This window comes from Salarias fasciatus, chromosome 18 (assembly GCF_902148845.1).
Source record: "Salarias fasciatus chromosome 18, fSalaFa1.1, whole genome shotgun sequence".
NCBI lineage: Eukaryota > Metazoa > Chordata > Actinopteri > Blenniiformes > Blenniidae > Salarias > Salarias fasciatus.
Window position 1 is genome coordinate 11,592,684 of NC_043762.1, and position 21,120 is coordinate 11,613,803.

The 21,120-nt window shown below is 43.2% G+C and overlaps 1 protein-coding gene across 1 annotated transcript in view; it reads right to left on the minus strand.

Moving 5' to 3' along the window:
* LOC115405962 (receptor-type tyrosine-protein phosphatase N2-like) overlaps positions 1-21,120 on the minus strand; it is a 184,160-nt gene that overhangs the window by 108,768 nt on the left and 54,272 nt on the right. Inside the window, exon 11 of the mRNA XM_030115780.1 lies at positions 19,841-19,920. Within this exon, the coding sequence (XP_029971640.1) occupies positions 19,841-19,920 (80 nt within the window). The remainder of the gene's footprint in view (positions 1-19,840; positions 19,921-21,120) is intronic.

The window sequence follows — 21,120 nt, forward strand, 5'->3', positions numbered from 1 at the left end:
CATTCATATCTGTATAATTGTGCTGTCTTGAATGTGCTTGTGGAAACTAGAGCTGCTAAACTGTGTTTCATTGTCTTAAAGCAACGACAATAAAGAACTTCAACTTCATTTTCTCTCTGTGAGGCAAAAGCGTTGACTACTAAAACACCGTGTGGCCCCCAGGCTAGTACAATTGTGGTTCAAAGGTCCTCCAAGAAGCCTTTTTATCTTCACACATTGTTTTTTGAGCTGTATTATCCACTCAGTCTCAGATCTGCACACTCGCTCCACAGGGTCCACACAGCAAGGACAGATAGAGAAAGAAAAATCATTCATTCTAGTCTTTTTCCCTATACACCTATTGTGTGTGTGTGTGTGTGTGTGTGTGTGTGTGTGTGTGTGTTCTTGTATTTCTATCCTTGTTGGGGCCAAATGTCCCCACAAGGATAGCAAAACGTGGAACGACGTGCCTTGTGGGGACCTTTTTCCGGTCCTAAGTAGGAGAAACAGTGTTTTCTTGACCATGTTGTTGTTACTGAAAAAAGTAAAAGTGCAAAAACATTTCTTTAGGGTTAGGCTTTGTTGTGGTGTGGGTTAGGGTTAGGGTAAGGGTCAGGGTTAGGGGCTAGACATGAATGGGAGTCAATGGACGGTCCCCACAAGGATAGAAATACAAGACCGTGTGTGTGTGTGTGTGTGTGTGTTGCTTTTACTGTTCATTGACCTACTCTTTTTTTTTCTGGCAAATAATAAAGATATAATGTGTTTCTACTATTTCTACTGTAAATTTTTGGTCATTTGGTAAATGAGAGTCTTAGTAAACTGTAACATTGTGGGATTGGAAAAAAAATGGCAACAACAACTAAAAAAGTACTCGATTTCAGATATAGCGCTTAGCCATAGAATAATGTAATAATGTAACTTCCTCCTTCATTCAATCTTGCCAAAAAAAAAAAAAAAAAAAAGATAGAGCCAAGTATGAAAATCCTTAACTTGCATGTTACTCTAAAACAATCCCCCGCAAACACATTTCCACCAACCGGACTGTTTCAAACACACTATGTGTTAAATGATGGTAACACCTTTATTTTATTTCACAGGTTTTCATTATAGGTGCTTTTGAACTGGAGGACTGTGTACCTATAATTCCTGAACTACTCTACTTTTAAATATGGAAAAATGAGATGTCCTGGTTGTTGACCTGTTAGCAGCACCGCTTAAAGGTACAATATATAATATTTCTGTCTGATGTGACAAATTATGAATTGATCATGTGCCGCTCAATCCATTCAGCGGCAGAAATCTGGGGTCCAATGTCTTTCTCAAAGACGATACATGTGGGGAACCAAACCTGCAACCTTCCACTTCAGAGACGACCACTCTACCGACTCCAGCCGGTGGAAATGACCTCCCAAGTTTGAGCGCCGTGAACGATTTTACTGATGTTCCGCTCTCTCTCTGCGCCGTTCCTCCATTTTTCATTCCTTTCCCATTATTTTGACAAGCAAACGCAAACTTCTCCGTCTCCCTGATAGACCTCTCCTCGGCCATTACGGCGGGCTGAAACACTGTGCACATTAGCATGAAACGAGCACAGTAATGTACACCATAGTTCATTCTGCGTTTCTGTGGCAAAAAAACCCCCCCAAAAAACAGGCACATCTGCAGCCCATAGGAAAAACTGAGAGGAAGTGTGGTCGACTCCAAGTTTGATTACTATTCATGGATCATCAGCAAAAGGACAGGAGTTCACTTTACATCACAGACATTTATTTGGTGCATTTTTCTTAAATTTGGCTTGCTGAGCCCTCAAAAGTTTAGACGGCAACAACACAGCACTGCTCAACAACAAAAAAAAGTGGATTTCTTCAAAGCTGCTAAAAGCTTTGTGTTTTCTTTGATTTCCACTCTCTCTATTTCCATAACAAGCGGCCGCAAAATGTTATTTGTATTTTGTATGCTTCTGTTTTTTTCACGTGATCTCGTGTAGGGGAACTTGTTCTGTTCTGTTTCTCATTTGTTCAAATACCATAAGTTGGAAATCTGAATTTCAAACAAGTGTCACTGTTTGGTAACGAATCAAGAGGAAAAGACACCCAGAAAACACCTCTAAACCAACGGCTTGTTCAAGAATGTTAAGGTTTGAAGAATGAAGAAGTTGAAGTTGATGCTAGCAGAGCTCAATTCCAATAAAATTGCAGAATGGGCCACAGTGGACCAATGAAACTGTTCACATTACCGGTAAATCAAGTGCATCAGTCATTCTGCGTGTTATGCACACACTCTCCCCATGGCAAAGACGTGGAGAAATGCATGTGAAGCAACTTTAAAGTTGAAGGCGATCGACCTGGCTGAAGCATGGCGTCAATGAATCGGTAAGTTGACGTTGGTGACAGCAGCATGAAGACCTGACTCAATGCAAAAAAGATGAAGCTATTAGTGGGGAGAGAAACAGGTGGGTCAAAGTAGAAAATGAACTGGAAGACAGGGTCAACACACACAGGGCAGACGGCCGAGGTGTTTCCACGGTGCAGATCCGACTGAAAGCTAAAACAATCACCTCTGAGCAGAGGGTTGAGGATTTTAAGGGTTGAACATCGAGGTGTCTGCGATTTATGCGGAGAAAAGGCCTGTGAATGGGGGGAATCTTGCATACGAGGGAAAAATTTCAAACTTTCACAAGTTCACTCAAAGATAGCGGAGAAAATCCACAAGGGCCTGGACACCTGTGCATTAAACATGTGAGGCCGATATATGTTCAAAACTCACTGCTGCCCATATTCCTCAAGAAACAAATTTGCAATGATCACAGAACAACTTGCATTGATGCACATAATACACTACTATGTTGTCTTGGAAAATGTCGATGGCATTAAAGCATTTGCAGAACATAATCATTTTGACAGCGTGTTTGCCAATTTTCAAGCATTAGTGTTCTTTTAACTCATGTCAATCACACAAACTATGCAACAACTGAAAGCAGGCACTCCACACATTATGAATTTATAGCAGTATATAATTTAAGCCTGCCGAAGGGCTTCAACGTGACTTCATTCCAGCTACAACCAATCACTCCAAGACGACCAGCCACCTGAATGCGTTCATCAACTTTAATCTATTAAAGACAATTTAGATTCAAGTACTTATTTACCTTTCAAAATGTGCTCCTCGTGTACCAAACAGTGTCATGACAAGTCGGGCACAGTTCACTGAGCATGACATGAAAAGTCGGCCACGTTCTCAAATTTCCCAACAACAGCAAAAATCTTTCACTACATTAGGTCCAAAAACATAAATCTCAAAGAGAAGAGCTGCTTTGTACCAGATTTAGCTACTGGCTTCCTTTCCTCCTTTCAAGTATTAACGCAGCGTTTCATTTTGAACAGAGTTCAGGTCACAGTAACTAAGAAAAACGTGTGAAATGTCACTGCTCAGCATACCTTCAACGTGTGTTTAGACATACCATGGATATTTTGTGAAAAGGAAGAGACATACAACACCGAGAATTAAGAACTTGTGGTGCTTTCATGAGTAACTACAATGTGGAATGTTTTAAAATCCACGTAGAAGGAATATTTAATTCATGTAAGCAAAAGTTCCTGAAATATCACCAAAACTTCACTGCAGTTGAAGTGAAAATAGTAAGATTTCTTCAGGTTAAGGCAGTTTTCAAGCTATAAATAACACAGCAGGGGTAAAGTCTATAAATATATTGGCTGTTTTCTGTCATATGAACACCCATAATTGAGAACCGGAAATTTACTGACAAGTAACTTGACAAGTTCTGAGCTCCATACACACGATTTCCCTGGACTCCTAACATTTCAATTTTATGTATAGTAAGAATCCAACCTGGAAAATGAAGTGGTATTTTACAGTTGTCTCCATTCACTGTCTGAACAATAAACTGGACTCTGAACTCGGTGGATCAGTGGTTTGCCTTACCGCAGCACAACAAGAAGCTACGTGTGGATGTTTTCCATGTTTTCTTTTACTGGAGAGGCAGCAATGGGTGGATGGATGGATGGTCGATGGCTGAATGGATGGAAGGATGGATGGATGGATGGGTGGACAGATGGATGGAGATTCATTACGACTGGATGGATGGATGGATGGATGGATGGATGGATTGGAGATTCATTATGGTTGGATAATGAATGGTTGGTGGGGTGAATGGTGTGATTTATTATGACTGACCGGATGATGGATTAATGGATGGACTGATGGTGACTGATGATGGCTGGATGGAGATTCATTATGGTTGGATGGATAGATGGTGATTCGTTATGGATGGATGGATTGATGGGTGGATGAATGGCTGGCTGGATGGAGATTTATCATGGTTAGATGGATGGATGGATGAAAGGATGGATGGATGGATGGACGGATGGTGATTCGCGATGGATGGATGGAAGGATGGATGGATGAACAGATGGTGATTCATGATGGATGGATGGATGTTGATTCGTGATGGATGGATGGATGTTGATTCGTGATGGATGGATGGATGGATGGATGGATGGAGAGTCATTCTGGATGGATGGATGGATGGACAGATGGTGATTCGCGATGGATGGATGGATGGATGGACAGATGGTGATTCATGATGGATGGATGGATGGATGGATGTTGATTCGTGATGGATGGATGGATGGATGGATGGATGGATGGACAGATGGTGATTCGCGATGGATGGATGGAAGGATGGATGGATGGACAGATGTTGATTCGTGATGGATGGATGGATGGTGATTCATGATGGATAGATGGATGGATGGATGGATGGATGGATGGATGGATGGATGACACCCGATGGTTACCATCAACCTCAGGATTCAGGATATCAGATCTCAGAATTAATTCTGCTTCCAAACAAGGCTTTGATCACATGACCATATTGACGTCCCGCCTCGACTCCCGCTCCCTCTGTAAACCCTCAACGACACGCTCAGCTGGAAAAATTCTTGTCAGCAGCTGCAGTTTGAAGTCTCCAGAATGCAAATTGAAAATTAAGGTGCACTTCCTTAATCTGCTGTTCTAATCCAGCTCTGGGAAAAAAAAAAAAAAAAAAAGAGGTAAAAAGAAAGAGAGGTGGGAAAAAAAAAATCTGTCGGAAGGGCTACATTAATTATACACAAAAAGGGAAAACTACAAAAGAGGGCCTGGTCTTTGAAGATTCTGAGCACTAAATGTCACCCACATCCTTTGAAGCTCCCAACTGCCTTTGTCTCTCATTTCTCCTCTACATGAAACGCCGTGCGGCAGACAGACACAGCCGGCAACGGTGAGGGACATTTCAACTCGGGGGTGCACAGCCTTTATGAAGCCAGATAGCAACAAATAATACGCTGCACTCCACTCGTACCAGGTGTAAACCTGAGCTTTGTGCCGACAGGAATCGATCAGGGTGTAAAACTCTCTTGGGGAAAAAAGAAAAAAAAGAAAGAAAATCCTCCACTCACAAACCCACATTTTTAATCTGCGATCTAAAATGCAAATACAGAAATGTGATGTGACATCTGAACAGATACAATTTATCTTTGTCACACCGCTGCAGGAATGTGTCGATAGCTTAAATCCTGCTCACAGAGGACCAATGTTATCTGAGGACATCCAGAGATTGGAGTATTTACAGACATCACTGAAAATCTTAATCCTATTAAATTGGCTTTTTCTGTTATTGGGCGAGTAAATATTTTGCCCACTGAATTAAGGTGAATGTCCGCTGACTACTTATCCACAAAAATAAAGGCTTTTGAGTTCCCACTAGGATATAGAAGAAAAAAAAATAAAAGCATCACAAGAGTAATTCCAAAACTGATAATGATGCTTAAGAAGTTAAATATTTCATCCTGGATGCTTCGACATCCCAACTGGAAAAACAGGTATAAGTCAGTGGAAGTAGGTCAGATTGACCAAGGATTTCCTCTTTGGTGTACTGAGACTGCACTGGGTCAATCTGGGAGGCAGATTTTGGAGAAACATGAAACCAAGTATATCAAACGGCAAGAGCAGAACTTCTCTGAGAAGTGAAAAAAAAAAAAAAAAAAAAACACAAAGAACAAGCAGATTTCTATTTCACTTCACCCCAGTGGGTGAACATGAGTCCCCAAGACTCATCGTCAAACCAGAGTCAGTCTGAATGTCGACATGCATATAGTCATATTTAACATCTCGAAGTGTATTTCCCAAAATTCAGTATTCCTTTGATGTTAAATGTACCTGTCAACCCGTCATTATTTCATATTTCACTAACGATTGGTTTTCTTGAACAATTCTGCTGTTAATTCATGCAGGTTTGATGTTTTGCTGATTATTTCTGTCAGGAAGACTTTACGTGTGTGTGTGTGTGTGCCTGTGTGTGTGTGTGTCTTCATGGTAATGATGGAACATGTCACCCACGGCAACACTGTAGCTTGCTGATGTGTTTTTAATGACTTTTGGACAACAATAGAGCTCTGTGGTGCAGAGGAATGTGATCCATTAGGCGTCGGATACACTCTTATCTTGTTAGAAAGATCAATTTATGGCCTGGTTTAGTCTTTCCATAGGATTCGTTGATATATAACAGAAATATGAAATATCAACATAGTACTTGAGAAAAGGACAAAATCAGCTCACTATGCGTGCCCTTTTATCCAACAAAGGGCATCCCATGAGACAGGTTTCCCTCTGCAGGATAAATAGGACGCTGAGCATTACTGAGCAGGAGTTTGGTCCCTGAGGGAAAAGGTAGAATAAACAAGACAACAACAGTCAATCAGAAACCGGGGCAGAACATTCCTGTTTTAGGCTTAGACTGAGTCGGTTTTGCACCTTTGGGATTTCAGTTTGTCACTGGTGTAGACTTTTCTCTCTTGGTGAAGTTCGTATAGGTTTGAACATGCAAACGAAAACCCTTCATGCAGGTCATCCTCAAACACCGCAGCGTTATAGGCATACGGCTGAAAATCATTCACTGTCAAATTCAATGCTGTATGAGCATTGAGAATGTCATTGAAGCCACATCAGCTGCGTGCAGCAGGGCTGCGGATCAAAAGTTATGAAGAGATGCGTTTAACAAGATGCCAGGTGCCAGTTTCGTGGGTTCCAATATGGCACCCCAAAGAACCGCTTGCTCCTCCATTGGCAAGGAGCCAAGTTAGTACATCACTGCATCCATTATACATCTCATAAAAACCCTTATTTTAGTAGTTCGCCTTAAAGAGAGTTCTATAAATTGTTTTTTTTTTTTTTTTCTGCGTATGTACGTAGCTGTTTACCCCACACCGCTCTATAAGACTTTTTTTTTTAACTTCTTAATTAATCGAGGCTCTGCTGGTGTCCCACTGCAGCCGTCTCCAGCTGTACTTCCTTGAACACATGCTAAGTCCGAGAGGCTCCCTCCAACTGCTTTTGGACTTCGCTTGCGGACTACACTGCCAGGAAGCTCTGGGTCTCAGCCTCAGGCCACTTCTGTTTTAATTTTGCACCCATTGCTAATTAAAAAAATAAAAAATAAAGTAATGAAGACATTTGCGGTGGTTTTAAAGATGGCGGTTATGCGTTTCCAACGGTTTCAATAACCCGGAAGCACAAAGATCCGGTGCTGAGTCAGGCTCTGGCTCTGAACGAGCTCTGGAACCAGCTCGGTGGAAAACGGGCCACAGCTGTAATTAATCACAGGGAAATATGTGGAGCCTGACTAATCTGGTTAACACCATTTTGGTAATGAAAATGCAACATCATTATGTTTGTTGAAGCAAAATTATTTTCATTTACACGGAAAGGCGGGATGTGAATTAAATTCGGCCTGTGAGAGATTCCGTGCGCGATCAGCTCCGTCCCGGCTCTGCTCTTAAAATATTGATCTAATTCTCTCACATCAAAGCGCTGATTGTGATTCCAAATTCATCTCTAACCAGTCCTTAATAAGCCGCTTCATCCTCAGCCACTGCTCCACTTCCAAGCCAAACCGTCGTTAGTGATTCTGCTCTTTACTATTCTCTCCTTAGCAGGTTCTTCTCATCCAGCCTCGCTCTTTGTAGGTGAAAAGAAATGACAGGGAGAAAAAAAAAAACAAAAAAAAAACGGGGAGAGAAAAGAGGGCAGAGAGGAGAGAGGCAGAGTGAAGAGAACAAGCAAGAGAGTGAGGAATTGAGGGGAGGGAGTGCACTTGAGTGCAGTTGTAATCAAGGCCTGTGCGCTCAAGAGGGGCCAATCAATCCAGCTGTCTGCCTCTACATCTCATCAGGCATCTCGAAGGCGGCTAAGAATGAGCTGCCGGGTCCAGGCGGCCTCCACGGGTCGCTGAGAGAGCGAGCAACAGGCGGCTCCAGTCAGGAGTCCGTAATAACTGCAGCAGAGGACGCAAGGGTCCGGAAAGTCTGAGCTGCAGTCAGAGTGCGGAGGAAAAAAGACACACCTCCTGCTGAGGGATCACCAAAAAAAAAAAAAAAAAATCATCTCTCCTTCGGGTACGTCTGAATTTGCTCCGTCATAATAGAGCAGTGTTGGAAATAAAGCTCCATGAGACGTGGCTCTAACGTCATTGCTTTTGGCTGTAAAGCCACTGTGGTTTATGAAACTAGAAACACTGTTAAAATCCAGCGCGTGCTCCAGTTGTTGCGCATGAAAATATCTTACTGTAAATAACGCTGGCCTTTATCCTCAGCACTTTAATTACCAACAACAAGGACATGATATAGCTCCCCTTAAAAGGACCTTCCTGAATGTGTGAGTTTATCTCGGCTGTTTTGGCTGCTATAGCTTGAGACGATTGTAATTAGTGAATCAGGTACCAGAGTGACCCAAAGCGCTGTGACAGTGTGGTTATATCGTTGGAATTTTGCTGATATAAACAGATTATTGGGATGGAGTTCCTTTTATCCAAATTCAGGCTGTTTTATTCTCATTTCATAGCAAAGTACCGTAACTAGAATACTTTATACTGAAGTTATAATTCCATTCTCTGTATTTTGCACAACACTGAAACGTAGAGATGTTTATCATTTTAACCCATTAATGGCGACCGATGCTGTGATTGTTGCTTTTCAATGCGTTTCCCAAGCAAACTTCAACACAGACAGAGGTGGAATCAAACAGTTTTCCTTGATACAGTAGTATTTTCAATTATTTTGCTTTTTTTTTGAAAATACATCATTTCTACAGTCAATGTCACGACTGCAGTAAAAACTGTAGAAAACTAAAAAGTTGATAAGAAGTTTGGGCAAAGTGACAGACTCAGTGCCTTTGTGTCAAGATTTCATGAAAAAATGACCTTTTATATTTCAGAAAATGTGATTTTGTGAAGATTACGGGTCAAATATATCATACAGCAAAGGAAGCTTCAGACTGAGGGGAAGAACAGCAGGTTGAAAGGAGGATAATTAGGTGCGGTAATCAGACAGACATGGTCATTAAATCCGGGGATATTAACAAAATTCGGCGAGACGATTTTACTCTTGTCCAACGCAGTTTAAATAATGTATATTAAATTATTCACCTGAGTGCTAACAAGTTTTGGGAAGGTCCAGGCTTGTTCTTCCGTTCAGCCGGGACCACGGAGTTAGTGGGATATGAATTATGGGAAATGCAGGAGGATTTAAATTAGATGATAAATAAAATATGAAGCCAAGAGGCACCTTGACACTCTCCTGTCATTTCCAGTGTTAAAGATGGGGCTATTATGGGCCTATTCGCATTCAGATTAAAAGCAGTGTTGGTTCTGCGTGCGTGCGTGTGTGTGTGTGTGTGTGTGTGTGTGTGTGTGTGTGTGTGTGTGTGTGTGTGTGTGTGTGTGTTCATGGATCTGCATCTGTTCCGGTCTCGGAGCTGTCCGCCGTCACAGCAGCAGCACCAGGGCGAGTGCTGCGGCCGGCTTTAGCACTCCCATGTCTCACGTGGAGAAACGCCCGGGCGCAGCCAGCGGAAGAGCCCGACCCTTCCACCGGGGGGGGGGCGGGGGGGGAGAATGATGCAAGAGTGATGGAAGCGAGAAGCCAGCTTCGCCACGAGGTGGCCATCTGGGAGAGGTCTGCCAGCCCCGCAGTGAACATCAGGAGCCGGGGCCAACTCGCACACAGATCCTGCCAGCTGCAGGAGAGAGAGAGAGCGGGGGTGGGGGTGGGGGGGTGTGAGGGGGGTTGGCGGTGCCAGCACGCCGGTGCCAGCACTGGGGAAATCAGGCCGGCTGGTTGGCTGAGTGGCTGGCACAGGGGCGACTCGGCGGTTGGCTCGGGGATCACATTGCACCGCTGTGCAAACTGGAGCTCGGCACAACACCTGTGTCCTCCCCCATCCCCCTCCCCCCTCACCCCCCCAACTCTCCATCCCTCATCCCACCCCTCCGCTCGACGGCAGGACTCGCAGATGCTTGAAAAGCTCCAGAGGACGGCGCGGCGCTCTCCACCCTCTCTGAAGTCAGACCAAAATAACCACAGGTGACTCTGGATCAGCAGGGGGTGGGGTGGGGGGTGGGGGGGGGGGGGGGGGGGGGGGGGGGGGAGCTTTTAAAGCTTGGATGAGGCATCTTGCAATTCACAAAACGCCTCCAGCTCGGCTGTGACGACAGGCGAGGATATAAAAACAGAGCGGCGCGGCATCACAGAAATATGGCGTTTCTAAACAACCTTCGTTTCTCTTCCTCTCTCTCTCTTTTAGTTTTGATTCTTTTCTGCGGCAACAGGTGAGAGAAACTTCACGAATCGATTAGCCTTCGGCGTGCGATGAAAACTGATTAGCAGCTGAGCCGAAATGAAGTTAACCGAAATGGATTTCGCTGCTCCTGGAGGGCAGAGCGAGGCGGAGAGCTGGAAGGATCCCAATACTGGAGCTGTTTCCAATGCAATCAATGGGGACAATTAAAGGAGTTCCACACAGTGACGGCGATGACACAAAATCAGTCAGCGGTGTTAATAATGACAGCGCGTATGGATAGGCTGTCAAGTAAGAGCACAAAACAGCTCTCTGCGAGCCCACGCTGGGAAATATCAACAAATTTGAGTCTTGTGAGTCGTTTTCTACCCTAAAAATTTAAATAAGAGTGCTCTCATACCGGTTAGTGTGCACATTTGGTTTATCAATGTGATAAATGGTAGTTAAAGCTGGCAGAGCATCGTGTTTCCATGACGACACAGGGGGACGGACAACTGGTTAAGCATACGCTGAAATACACGTGCGATGTGCGTTTGGAAGAGACGGTGAAAACGCTGAAGTTAGCATGAAATTCCACGAAAGAGAGCTGCTGTGTAGTTTTGTAAATGAAACCACGAGGACGTTCGAATGGACGGACGACCGAGGCGGGTCGCTCTTACGGGTGACTCAACTACAAAACTACCGGGAGAACATCGACTGGGAACGCTGCGCGGATTAATAAAATATTTCCCTTTCAGATTTTCCTTTTATTTTCATCGCACTCCCTCATCACCTCACTTGTGCTGGCAAAACCAATCCCCCATAATACCTTCAAGAAATGACCTCCTTGGAGAACGCTCAATAGCTATCTCGTCACAGTATTTTGGGTCTAAATTCATGGTTAATGTGCGCTCTGGTGTGGTTGTTTTCACACGACACTCGCTTCATTCGACATTAGGTTCCTCCTAAACCGAGCCAATAAAAAGGAAGGCGTTCAAAAAGTGCTGCCGTCATGTTTTCCATGCCGACAGCGGACGTGACTAACGGCACAGGTCGGAGGGCCGATGTCAAAGCGGCGCAGAGGAGCTGCCGATTTCGGGACGTGCAATTTGTGAAGGAATGGAAATGGCGTTGATGACGACCTTTGAAAGGCAGTGTGAGCGAAGCACTCCGCGGCGCCGAGAAATAACTTTAAATTGGCCGTAATCACAGGATCCGGGAGCGTATAGGCTGACAAAGTCACACAAAGACATCCAGCGGCGGGGCAATGTGCAAAACTCACAGATAACAATTTGACCGAATTACTTAGGCGTAATTACCGATACATTTCCTCGCTTTGTTATGGCACACGAGCACATTGCAGGGAGGAGGTGTGTGGGGGGGGGGGTGCAGGAGTGAAGGGGGGCTCTGGACTTGACTGCAGCCCGAGGTCCGAAGGCCCGTGCATCAATACGAGGGGCGAAGCGAGGTAGATGAAACACATTACTTTGACCTAAAGAGCTCGGTAATTACATTTGGCATTTTGACAAGTGTTTAGCTGCAGTGAAGGTCAGTCCTGTCAGCATATGAGATCCATGCTAATCCACTCAGACGGAAGAAACGAGGAGACAAAAAGTCGAAGGAAGGGAAGAAAAGGCGCAGACGCAACTGATGCCTTTGTGAAAATAACCTAAATCCTTCGCCCCCTCCCAAACACACACACACGCTGTCAGAAATAAGTCTGACGTTGCTTCTTTTCCATCAAATCGCAGCCACCAAGCAAGACCCTGCTATTATCATAAAGAAATGGCCAATTATGCCCATTTCGCGTGCAACAAACCGCCGTGCACAAACCCCAAGTAACTCTGGAGCTGCTTTCACCACAATGCACGTGACTTTACAGCACTTCAATGAGATAAAAAAAATGAAAAAATATTCCCAGAGGCCATAATTTACACACACTCAAGGTCTTGAATAGCTTACAGTGGTGCAACAAAAAGGCCTTCACCTCTGCAGACTGCTCTCCTCTTTACACATGATTATCATGGAGTCGGAGACTCTCCTCACAGCTGCTGCTGCCGTGCTGAACTTTTCATGTGGAGTAAATATTAAAGCAATCACACCAAGGTCATGCATTATTACCAAAAACTCAAACCCTGGGTCCAGAATCAAAAAAATAAGAAAAAAGAAGAGTTTAATATCTCCTTTATTTGATTTTATATAACACATCATCTCCATGTAAATACATCAGCCTGGCTAATAATGTGTCTATTTTTCCACAGGATTGTCTATCTTTCATCAGTTCATCAAAATTAAAGAATAAATGAACAAAATTAAAGGCAACTTTCAAAATAACCTTTAGTGTCCACTTTGGGCTTATTTCAAAAGCAGATAACACAATGTACCGTAATTTGCAATAGTGATGTAACTTTCCATGTGATTTAGGGTATTATTGCCCCATTCTCACGAGAGCACTGGAGTTTAAATTATTCAGTTCAACTGCTGTAATAATAATACCTGTTTTTTTTTTTTTTGGCATATATTCCACTAGTTGTTAAAGACTGGAGCATTTCAGATTAAGCTTTTGTTTCTCTATAAATCTGAATAAAGCCTAATTCCACACTAAAATGACAGTGCAAATGCCTTAAAACTTTTTTTGGAATTAATTTATAATCCAAATAAACCGTTTTTTGTTATTTTTTTTTTTGTCTTCGGGAGCAGAATTATATGTGTTATTGACCATGACTTCATTCCGGTCCTTCTGTGCATGTTCATGCGTTGCAATGATGCAACACTCCCAAGATGGCGGCCCGTGGTTCGACTCGTATGAGACGATTTATGGAACAGGAGCTTTAGAAGAAATGGACATAATGAAAAAGCAGATGGACAGGCGCATAATAATGCGGACATTTTCAAAGCGGTAGCATCAAAATTAATCGAGAAAGAAAAGCGCTGGTTACTTCCGGGAGACTTGAGTACGTCACAGCCACACCCTGTCCAATCAGAACGTTTCACACATTTATTTATTTTTCAACTCATTATATGTTATATGTCTTCATTTCAGACAGATCTGAGACATAAAACTGAAATATTGTAAAAAAAAAAAAAAAAAAAAAAAAAATGTATATAAATAAAACTTGGGGTGTTGAAAAGCTTTCATCAGTAGACAGGAGTCATTACAGGTGCGATCAGAACTCTAAAGCACCAATTCAAAAACAAAGACAACATTTGACGGCTTCTCAGAACTCCTGAAAGATACAGGCAAGGAACATCCACAAGAAACCTTTCTGCCGTGGAGAACGTAACCCAAGGCATGTTGGAGAAATAAGATAAAAATGACTGATTTGTATGTTATTAAGATTTGAATTAAAATGCGCACAAAAAAAAGAACACAAATGGTCCAAACTGTGCACGCATTAACAGCAGAGGATGTGGGCTTTGCCACATCATCTCTGCTAATTCCAAAAGAAATATATAACCAAATCACACATTTCCTCAATTTTTGTCAGTAGTTGTTCATCATCAACAACAAGAATGTCTTTGCTATGAACAGATAAGTTACACTAATCAAATCAAAATCATTCCCGCCATTTATCTGAAAGGAGGAATTCCATCAATTAGCAAGCTAGACAGCCGTGCGCTGGAATCACCGTTTTAGTCGAACAATGCCTTTTTAACTCTTCCAGAGGACATTATTTACATGTCAGCTCACAAATCAAACTTTAGGTGCAGCATCAAGTCAGCGAGCGACGCAGCATTGTTAGCTGGTAACAAAACCAGGCTGGTTTAAGCCGGGAAGAGCCTGAGAGAGAGTCCGAGTCCCCAGAGTGCACAGCTTTCGGTGCGTGTGTGCGCAAGCAATTCAACACACCGAGGGGCATGATTAGCATGCATGTTAACGTTGAGGAAAAAAACAAAAAACCAAAAAAAAAATTAAAAAATGCTGGTGGGATGAAAAAGCGCAGAAGTCAGGCGAACAGACGGCGCAGGGATGAGGCGATCTCAGCTGCTCTCCTTCTGCTTTAAGTGCTAATTGAGCTGCCCGCTGTCCTGACCCTGACCTCCGGCCTATTCACGGGGTCCCGTTCTCACGGCCGTGACGCACCGCTGGAAGTAGCCCGTGGGTGCTCCCGCCCACCCTCGGCCGGACAATGAGGGTCAGCACCTCGCTGCCCACCATCTTGACATCCACCCCCACGTTTGACAATGGCCCCCGGTGGCCCCGGGGTCCCTCACAATGGGCGGACGCGCGTGACAGAAGTGGCAACGCGGCTTCTTAAAAGATCTTTTCGGGCAGGCGGGGGGGTGGGGTGGGGGGGTGGGGCGGGGGGGTGGGGGGGGGGGGGGGGCAGGTCAAGATCCAATCCGGTGTAACGTGGGCTTCTGGCAGGATGCAGTCAGAGCAGCAGCTTTTGGACCCGATTCGAGGAAATTAAGAGAAACGCACGCAGGATATCGTGTTGATATAATATCCTTTCAATAATTATTGAATTATTAGTTCTAATCATTTAGAACTTGATCAGAGACCCTATTAAAACATTTCTTACATAGTAATATATCAGAACTACAACTCAATGGATATCAATATAATAAATATATAGTCAGGATGTTGCAGCCTGGAAAGGGAAAATCATAAAAAATAAGGTATCCCACTTATAAATCTTTCATCTAGGTATACAAAAACAGTTAAATACGTTTCTGTAATTGAAGTGTGAGAAAACTGCCATGAAAAAATATGGAATTGAAAATGAGAACGTGTAATAAAACCTGAGGTGCACTGCCCTGACGTCCTGGATGCCTTCATGCTAATGAGGGAGGAAATTGCAACCTGCGAAGGGATCGCTGATTTTCCAGGTCGCCGACACAGAAAAAGACTTTGTGTTGATGAAATCAAGCAAAAAAAATAAATAAAATATATATATATATATATATATATATATATATATATATCTGACATTTTTTGCACTTTGGTGTCAAATCCTTCAAGTTTTATCTCATATGTTTAAACTTTCTTTGGACATATTAGTGTTGTGATTGATTCCATCGCTCTCACTCTTCTACGGTGTCGTCTGGAAGCGCCTCAAACTGCAGCCTTGGAGCGGATTGCATAATAAAACTCTTATTCAATCATGAAACATTTCTCTGCTGCACACTGATGTCATACACAGATCGAATCAAATGAAACCGAATTACTTTGAACACAGCCGCCAGAAGCGCCGAAGACAAACACACAAGTTTGTGACGGGAGAGACGGACGTCCACTTGCTGATGAGCGGCCAGAAATGATGATAAAGCGGCGTCATTACAATGGCCGTGTAAAGCTTAATGTTTCAGAAAAGCACTATAAAAACCCCGGCCGGGGAGGGAGGAAGGGGGGGGGGGGGGTAATGCACGCTTTGGGATAGATTGATATTCTAGTTGAATATGACAAACGACAGTTTAAAGATGGCCCGCCCACACCATTGCACTTTAGCTGAGAGGACGCCATATTTCATTTTGAGCACGTTCTGTCAAATGTTTGCATTAATAACAATCCGAGCTCATCCGTGACCCCCCCCCCCCCCCCTCCTCCTCCTCCTCCCTCCGGGCCACCGGGGGCGCAACACGGCAACGCAACAATGGCACTTAAAACCAGGAGAGAGGCCGCCGCATAATCAGCACAACGTGGGTGCGCGTGTGTGTGTGTGAGTGTGTGTGTGAGGGGGTGGAAGTGCAATTAAAGCAGACATGTTTCTGTGTGTGTGAAGAGATGAGGAAGAAAGTGTGTGTATGTATGGACACGAGGAAGACGAAGACAGAGAAAGTGTGTGTGTGTGTGTGTGTGTGTGTGTGCATCAGAAAACTCCTTCCCTCTCTGGACTGACAGCTTAGCTAATGGCAAACATTCCTCCTTTCTTTATTCCCCACTTCATCAACACCCTCGCCTCATTACCGTGAGTCACACTGTAACACACACGCATACACACACACACACACCTCCATCAGAGTCTCCCGTCCGTGTGACAGAACAGAACAGCCTGAAGTGCAGCGTTTTTGATTCGAGGGATCTTGAAACAGAATCGCTGAGGAAAGTGTCTGTTCTTCAGAAAAGGGAGAGGCGGAGGACAAAAATCACATCTGACAATGAGCACGTTCTACATCCACACTTCAATGATCTGGTTCAAAATCCTCAGCGAGTCCTGGTCTTGATCACATTCCCAGCATGACTTCCACATTCCTACACACGCAGTTCGTCTATCAGGCAACTTGTTCACAGGAAGCGGGAACTAACAGTCTCTTCTAAACTCTCTGTGATCGATCTCCACACCTGAGTTACAGAAATCATTCATAATGAGCATAAACTCAGTATAATATTTGTATTACATAAAATGATAATGAAGTAAAAATGTAAAAAAAAAAAAAAAAAAAAATGACCATAAACTACAGCATTAGGTTAAATTATCCATTTCCTGGTGTCCTGATGAATGCCACATGCAGGGTTACACTAAACATTAATCTACACGTGTTCCAATTCCCAGGATTTATGAAGAAATTGTGATATTCTTTAATTAGAAGTAATTTGCTCATGAGGTATTTTCAGTTTTTCTTCTTTTTTAAATGAGTCTTGAGATGATTGTGTTGCATTTGGTGTTCTAGAAATAAAACTAAATTGAATCGATTCTTCGGACAATAAAGACTTAAGGAGTGAATCGACTTTGTGGATTAACTAAAGATTAAAAAACAGTTCTGGGAAAAAAATACTCAAAAAGAAAATAAAAACTTCAAACTTAATGCGATCACATTTTTTACTGAAAAGAGAAAACTTTGTGTTTCGGGTGTGTGTTTACACGACACTGAGTGTCGGAGCCATTGAAAACTCGGCTTCTCGAAAACGCCCGTCTCTGTGGAAACGGTCAAAAACGCAACTTTTCTGACATGCTGCTGCACATGCACACCAGGGCCTTGATCTTCTGCACATGGCACAGTAGATGGGCAATAATAATGGCGGCCTTCAGAGTGTCATGGTTCTCTGTCCATATTCTCCTGGGACTTGGTAGTTTAATGATTGACTGTCACCTGAAATAGCAAATTCAAATTCAATTCAGCTTTATTTATGAAGTCCCAATTACAACATAGTCGTTTCTAGACACTTTTACAGAGCAGACCCAACAGACCCACATGAGCAAGCATAAGAGACTGTGGAAAGGAAAAAACTCCCTTTTAACAGGAAGAAACCTTCGCAGAACCAGGCTCAAATTGGTCGTCTGTACGAGTGGTCGTATACTTGCTGTTGTTATCAATTGTTCTCTCTCTGTGTGGTTTGATAACAAACAGTATCAACCCATGGCCTAACATCCTCACTACCTTGTTTTCAGCATCGAAATGATTTCAAACATCGCAAAAACTTTTCTGAAACAAAAAGGCAAAAATGTTGCAAATTTAAGTTAAAATATTGTATAAACAGGACCATGGACTTTTTTTTAGTACTTTTCATGATGTCTTTTTTTTTTTTTTTTAACGGATGTCACTTCTAATTCAGGAAATATGGGAATAATTCTTAAATTCTTCATCTTTCACAGGATGCTTGCATTCCTATATAGACTAAAGGAGCAAGTTTGTTGGGGGAATGTAAGGAGAAGAAGGTCCCGATGTCAGTCTTCAAAATTCGAGAGCAAAAAGCTTAAAAAAAGGGAAAAACTAAAGAACTTGAAAAAAAAAAAACTTACTTAAGTGAAATAATAAGATCCACTTTGTTGCTTCTGAAAAATCCCCACTTAAATATTCCCCATGTTTATAGCCTCTTCAACCTTCTGAAGCCATAAAATAAAGTCCACATACACATAAAAGACACAAATACACTCAACAGGCCGCAGCAAACTAATTAAAGCAGGGAAAATAAAGTACATCTCTTTAAACACGAGTTCTTAAAAGCTTCACAGTTATTGTTTGTTCCAGCTCGGCAGTGTTTTATTTCCCTCTCATTCTGCCCTCTGCACATGCAGATCTGTCCTTTGTTGCCCATCTTCCTGTTTCGATGCTCAAAATCCTGTTTTAGAAGACGGAATTCAGCTTTTCGCCTGGCGATAATGGAGCATCTTCATCGAGCTTGGGTGTATTTTTGTGGCTGAGAACTTAATTAAAAGGATATTAGCTTGGTAAACCAAGGCTGCATAAAAAGTTGAACGAGTGGCTCGTGAAAAGCTTGGAAAAAAAAATTCAAAATGTTTTCTTGCTTGCCACCCGATGCTTTCTGGAAATGTATGAGGTACAGATTCATCCACTATTCCTGTAGGCTGATGCAGCTGAACATCATTCCACATTTATGGACAATGCATTAATGCACAGAGGTGCAGTGGTTAGCCCTCCTACCTCATCCATGGTTTGAGTCCAGGTTTGTATTGAGTTTACATGTTCTTCCTGCACGTCGACGGTTGTCTCCCACAGTTCCGAAAACATGCATGTACGGTTCAACTCAACTGAAATGTTGTGTGTGTGTGTGTGTGTGTGTGTGTGTGTGTGTCTGTTTGTCTCAGCAGATTGACTTTTCAAACCCACCGCTGCACAGAACTGCTCCCTGAACGGATCTTAAGCTATAAATAAAACCAAATCTATCAAGAACTCAGCGATCTGATCACGCTCTGCCAGAGTCATAACCACCCCGGATTCACACGTTCACTGATTGACACACATTCTGCATATCACAAACCACACCTACACAAACAACTCAAACGCCTACTGCGACACATCTGTCAACCTCCAGCATTATCCCGCTATTTTTGCTTGTTGCATTTGTTCTTTTGCACCGCGAGAGGAGCAGCTCCCCAGTTTCATTCTACATTGTATCATGTATATAAAGCCTTCATTATTCTATTCTAATGAGTAATCTGCTGCTTATTCAGGGAGCTAAATGAGTTTATCTGAACTATTTCTTTTAAATACGGATGTTTTGTAGGTGATTTTGACCTCCTTTGCGATGTGTCTCTACGATGGACGTCCACACAACAAACCCAGCGGGCTCTCCTCCAAAAATATCCCGACTCCAGCCAACATAAAGGAATAGATTAACTGGCCATAAAGAGTAGATATAAGCGGATACATCAGAAAGGAAAAAACAAAACAAACAAAAAAAAAAAGAACAAAAAGCCTGAAAGGTTTCACAGCGAGGAGCGACGGGTTATGAGAAATGCTCATGCGGGGGCCTCAGGTGCAGAGGAGACCTGATGATAATGGGGCTGTCTCTTCCCTCTGTCAGGATAAAGACAACATTACTCAGCCAAGGAGAACCTACCAGCCACGTTGGACACATCTGCGGTGCTGACGTTGTGAGCGTTGGGGCTCACTTTGAAGGTCACAGCCGGGCCCACCACCCTGCAACACACACACACACACACATTGAGAGGCTTTACAAAAGGCATCCTCACAACCTGTTTTCCAGGGTGGCTAGGTGTTGTTTTTCAGACAGCGGTGCTCATTAAGGCTCAGCCATACGTGGCGCTTTAGAGGGAAGGAAAGCTTTAACCTGTGGCGATCCTTTAGGCTGTTGCAATCCCCATCACCACCTCGAGATAACCTCCTGCATCTCAATGTAATGCGCCCGCCAGCGTTTAAGGCACGCTGGGAAACGAAGGCGAGGGGGGTCGTGATGAGAGGATTTGGTCATCAACAAAAGGACGCTCCGATGAGGCCATTCTCAAATGAGCGCCGGTATAGCGGCCGAGTTTATTAAAAGCATTTACATTTTGACACCGCCACACAGAACGACGGAAATCCAGGGTGGTGGAGGGGAGAGAAAAATGGGCCAAAGCGAGCAGAAAAGAGACAGAAAGACATATGGATTTGTTGTTTTGTTTTTGTTTTAATGCTTGAATCGAAACGCTGAGGTAGAGACGAGGAGACTCTGGGTGGTCAAAGGCAGAGCGGAGTTCCCCACAATGTGATTAACCTTTTGTTTTTCCCTGCTGTAATTCAGACTAAAAGCTCAGCGGGAAGATATATAACCGGGTCCCCCTCCAGGATGTATTGTGCGCTGCTGCAGGAAGCGAGCGCTACTGTAACAACGCCATTATAAAATATGGAGACATCATTAATGGAGCAGGTCCCGGCCTAAATGCTGCCAGCGGGGGAGGAGCCGGGCTCCGAGCGGGGCTTCAATGCTGGTTCTGGGTGGGTACGGCAGGCTGTGGGGTCGGCCGCTTGTCTTTCCAACAATTCAAATAAAAGGATCAGTGGGATAATTGAGAAAAATGCCATGAAAAAGAGAAATCCCAACCGCTATACAGTCATGTGTCTTTTCCAGGGTGAAATTTGTTGAAGGAAAAAAAAAAAAAAGGCAGAAGGCAAGAGGTGGGTGGTAAAACAGCAAAAAGAATATTAAAAAATAATGAAAATATTGCACTCCACATTTTTACAGTTTCATAATCAAGGTTAATGTTTCAAATCAAACCCTTTAACTAACCAGCTGAAAATAAACATTTGTTGAATGCTGATTTGCCAGGAAAAAAACATATTCTTTATTTGGAAGAAAAAAAAAAATCATGTTTCAGCTAAATTTCACTTAACTTACATTCC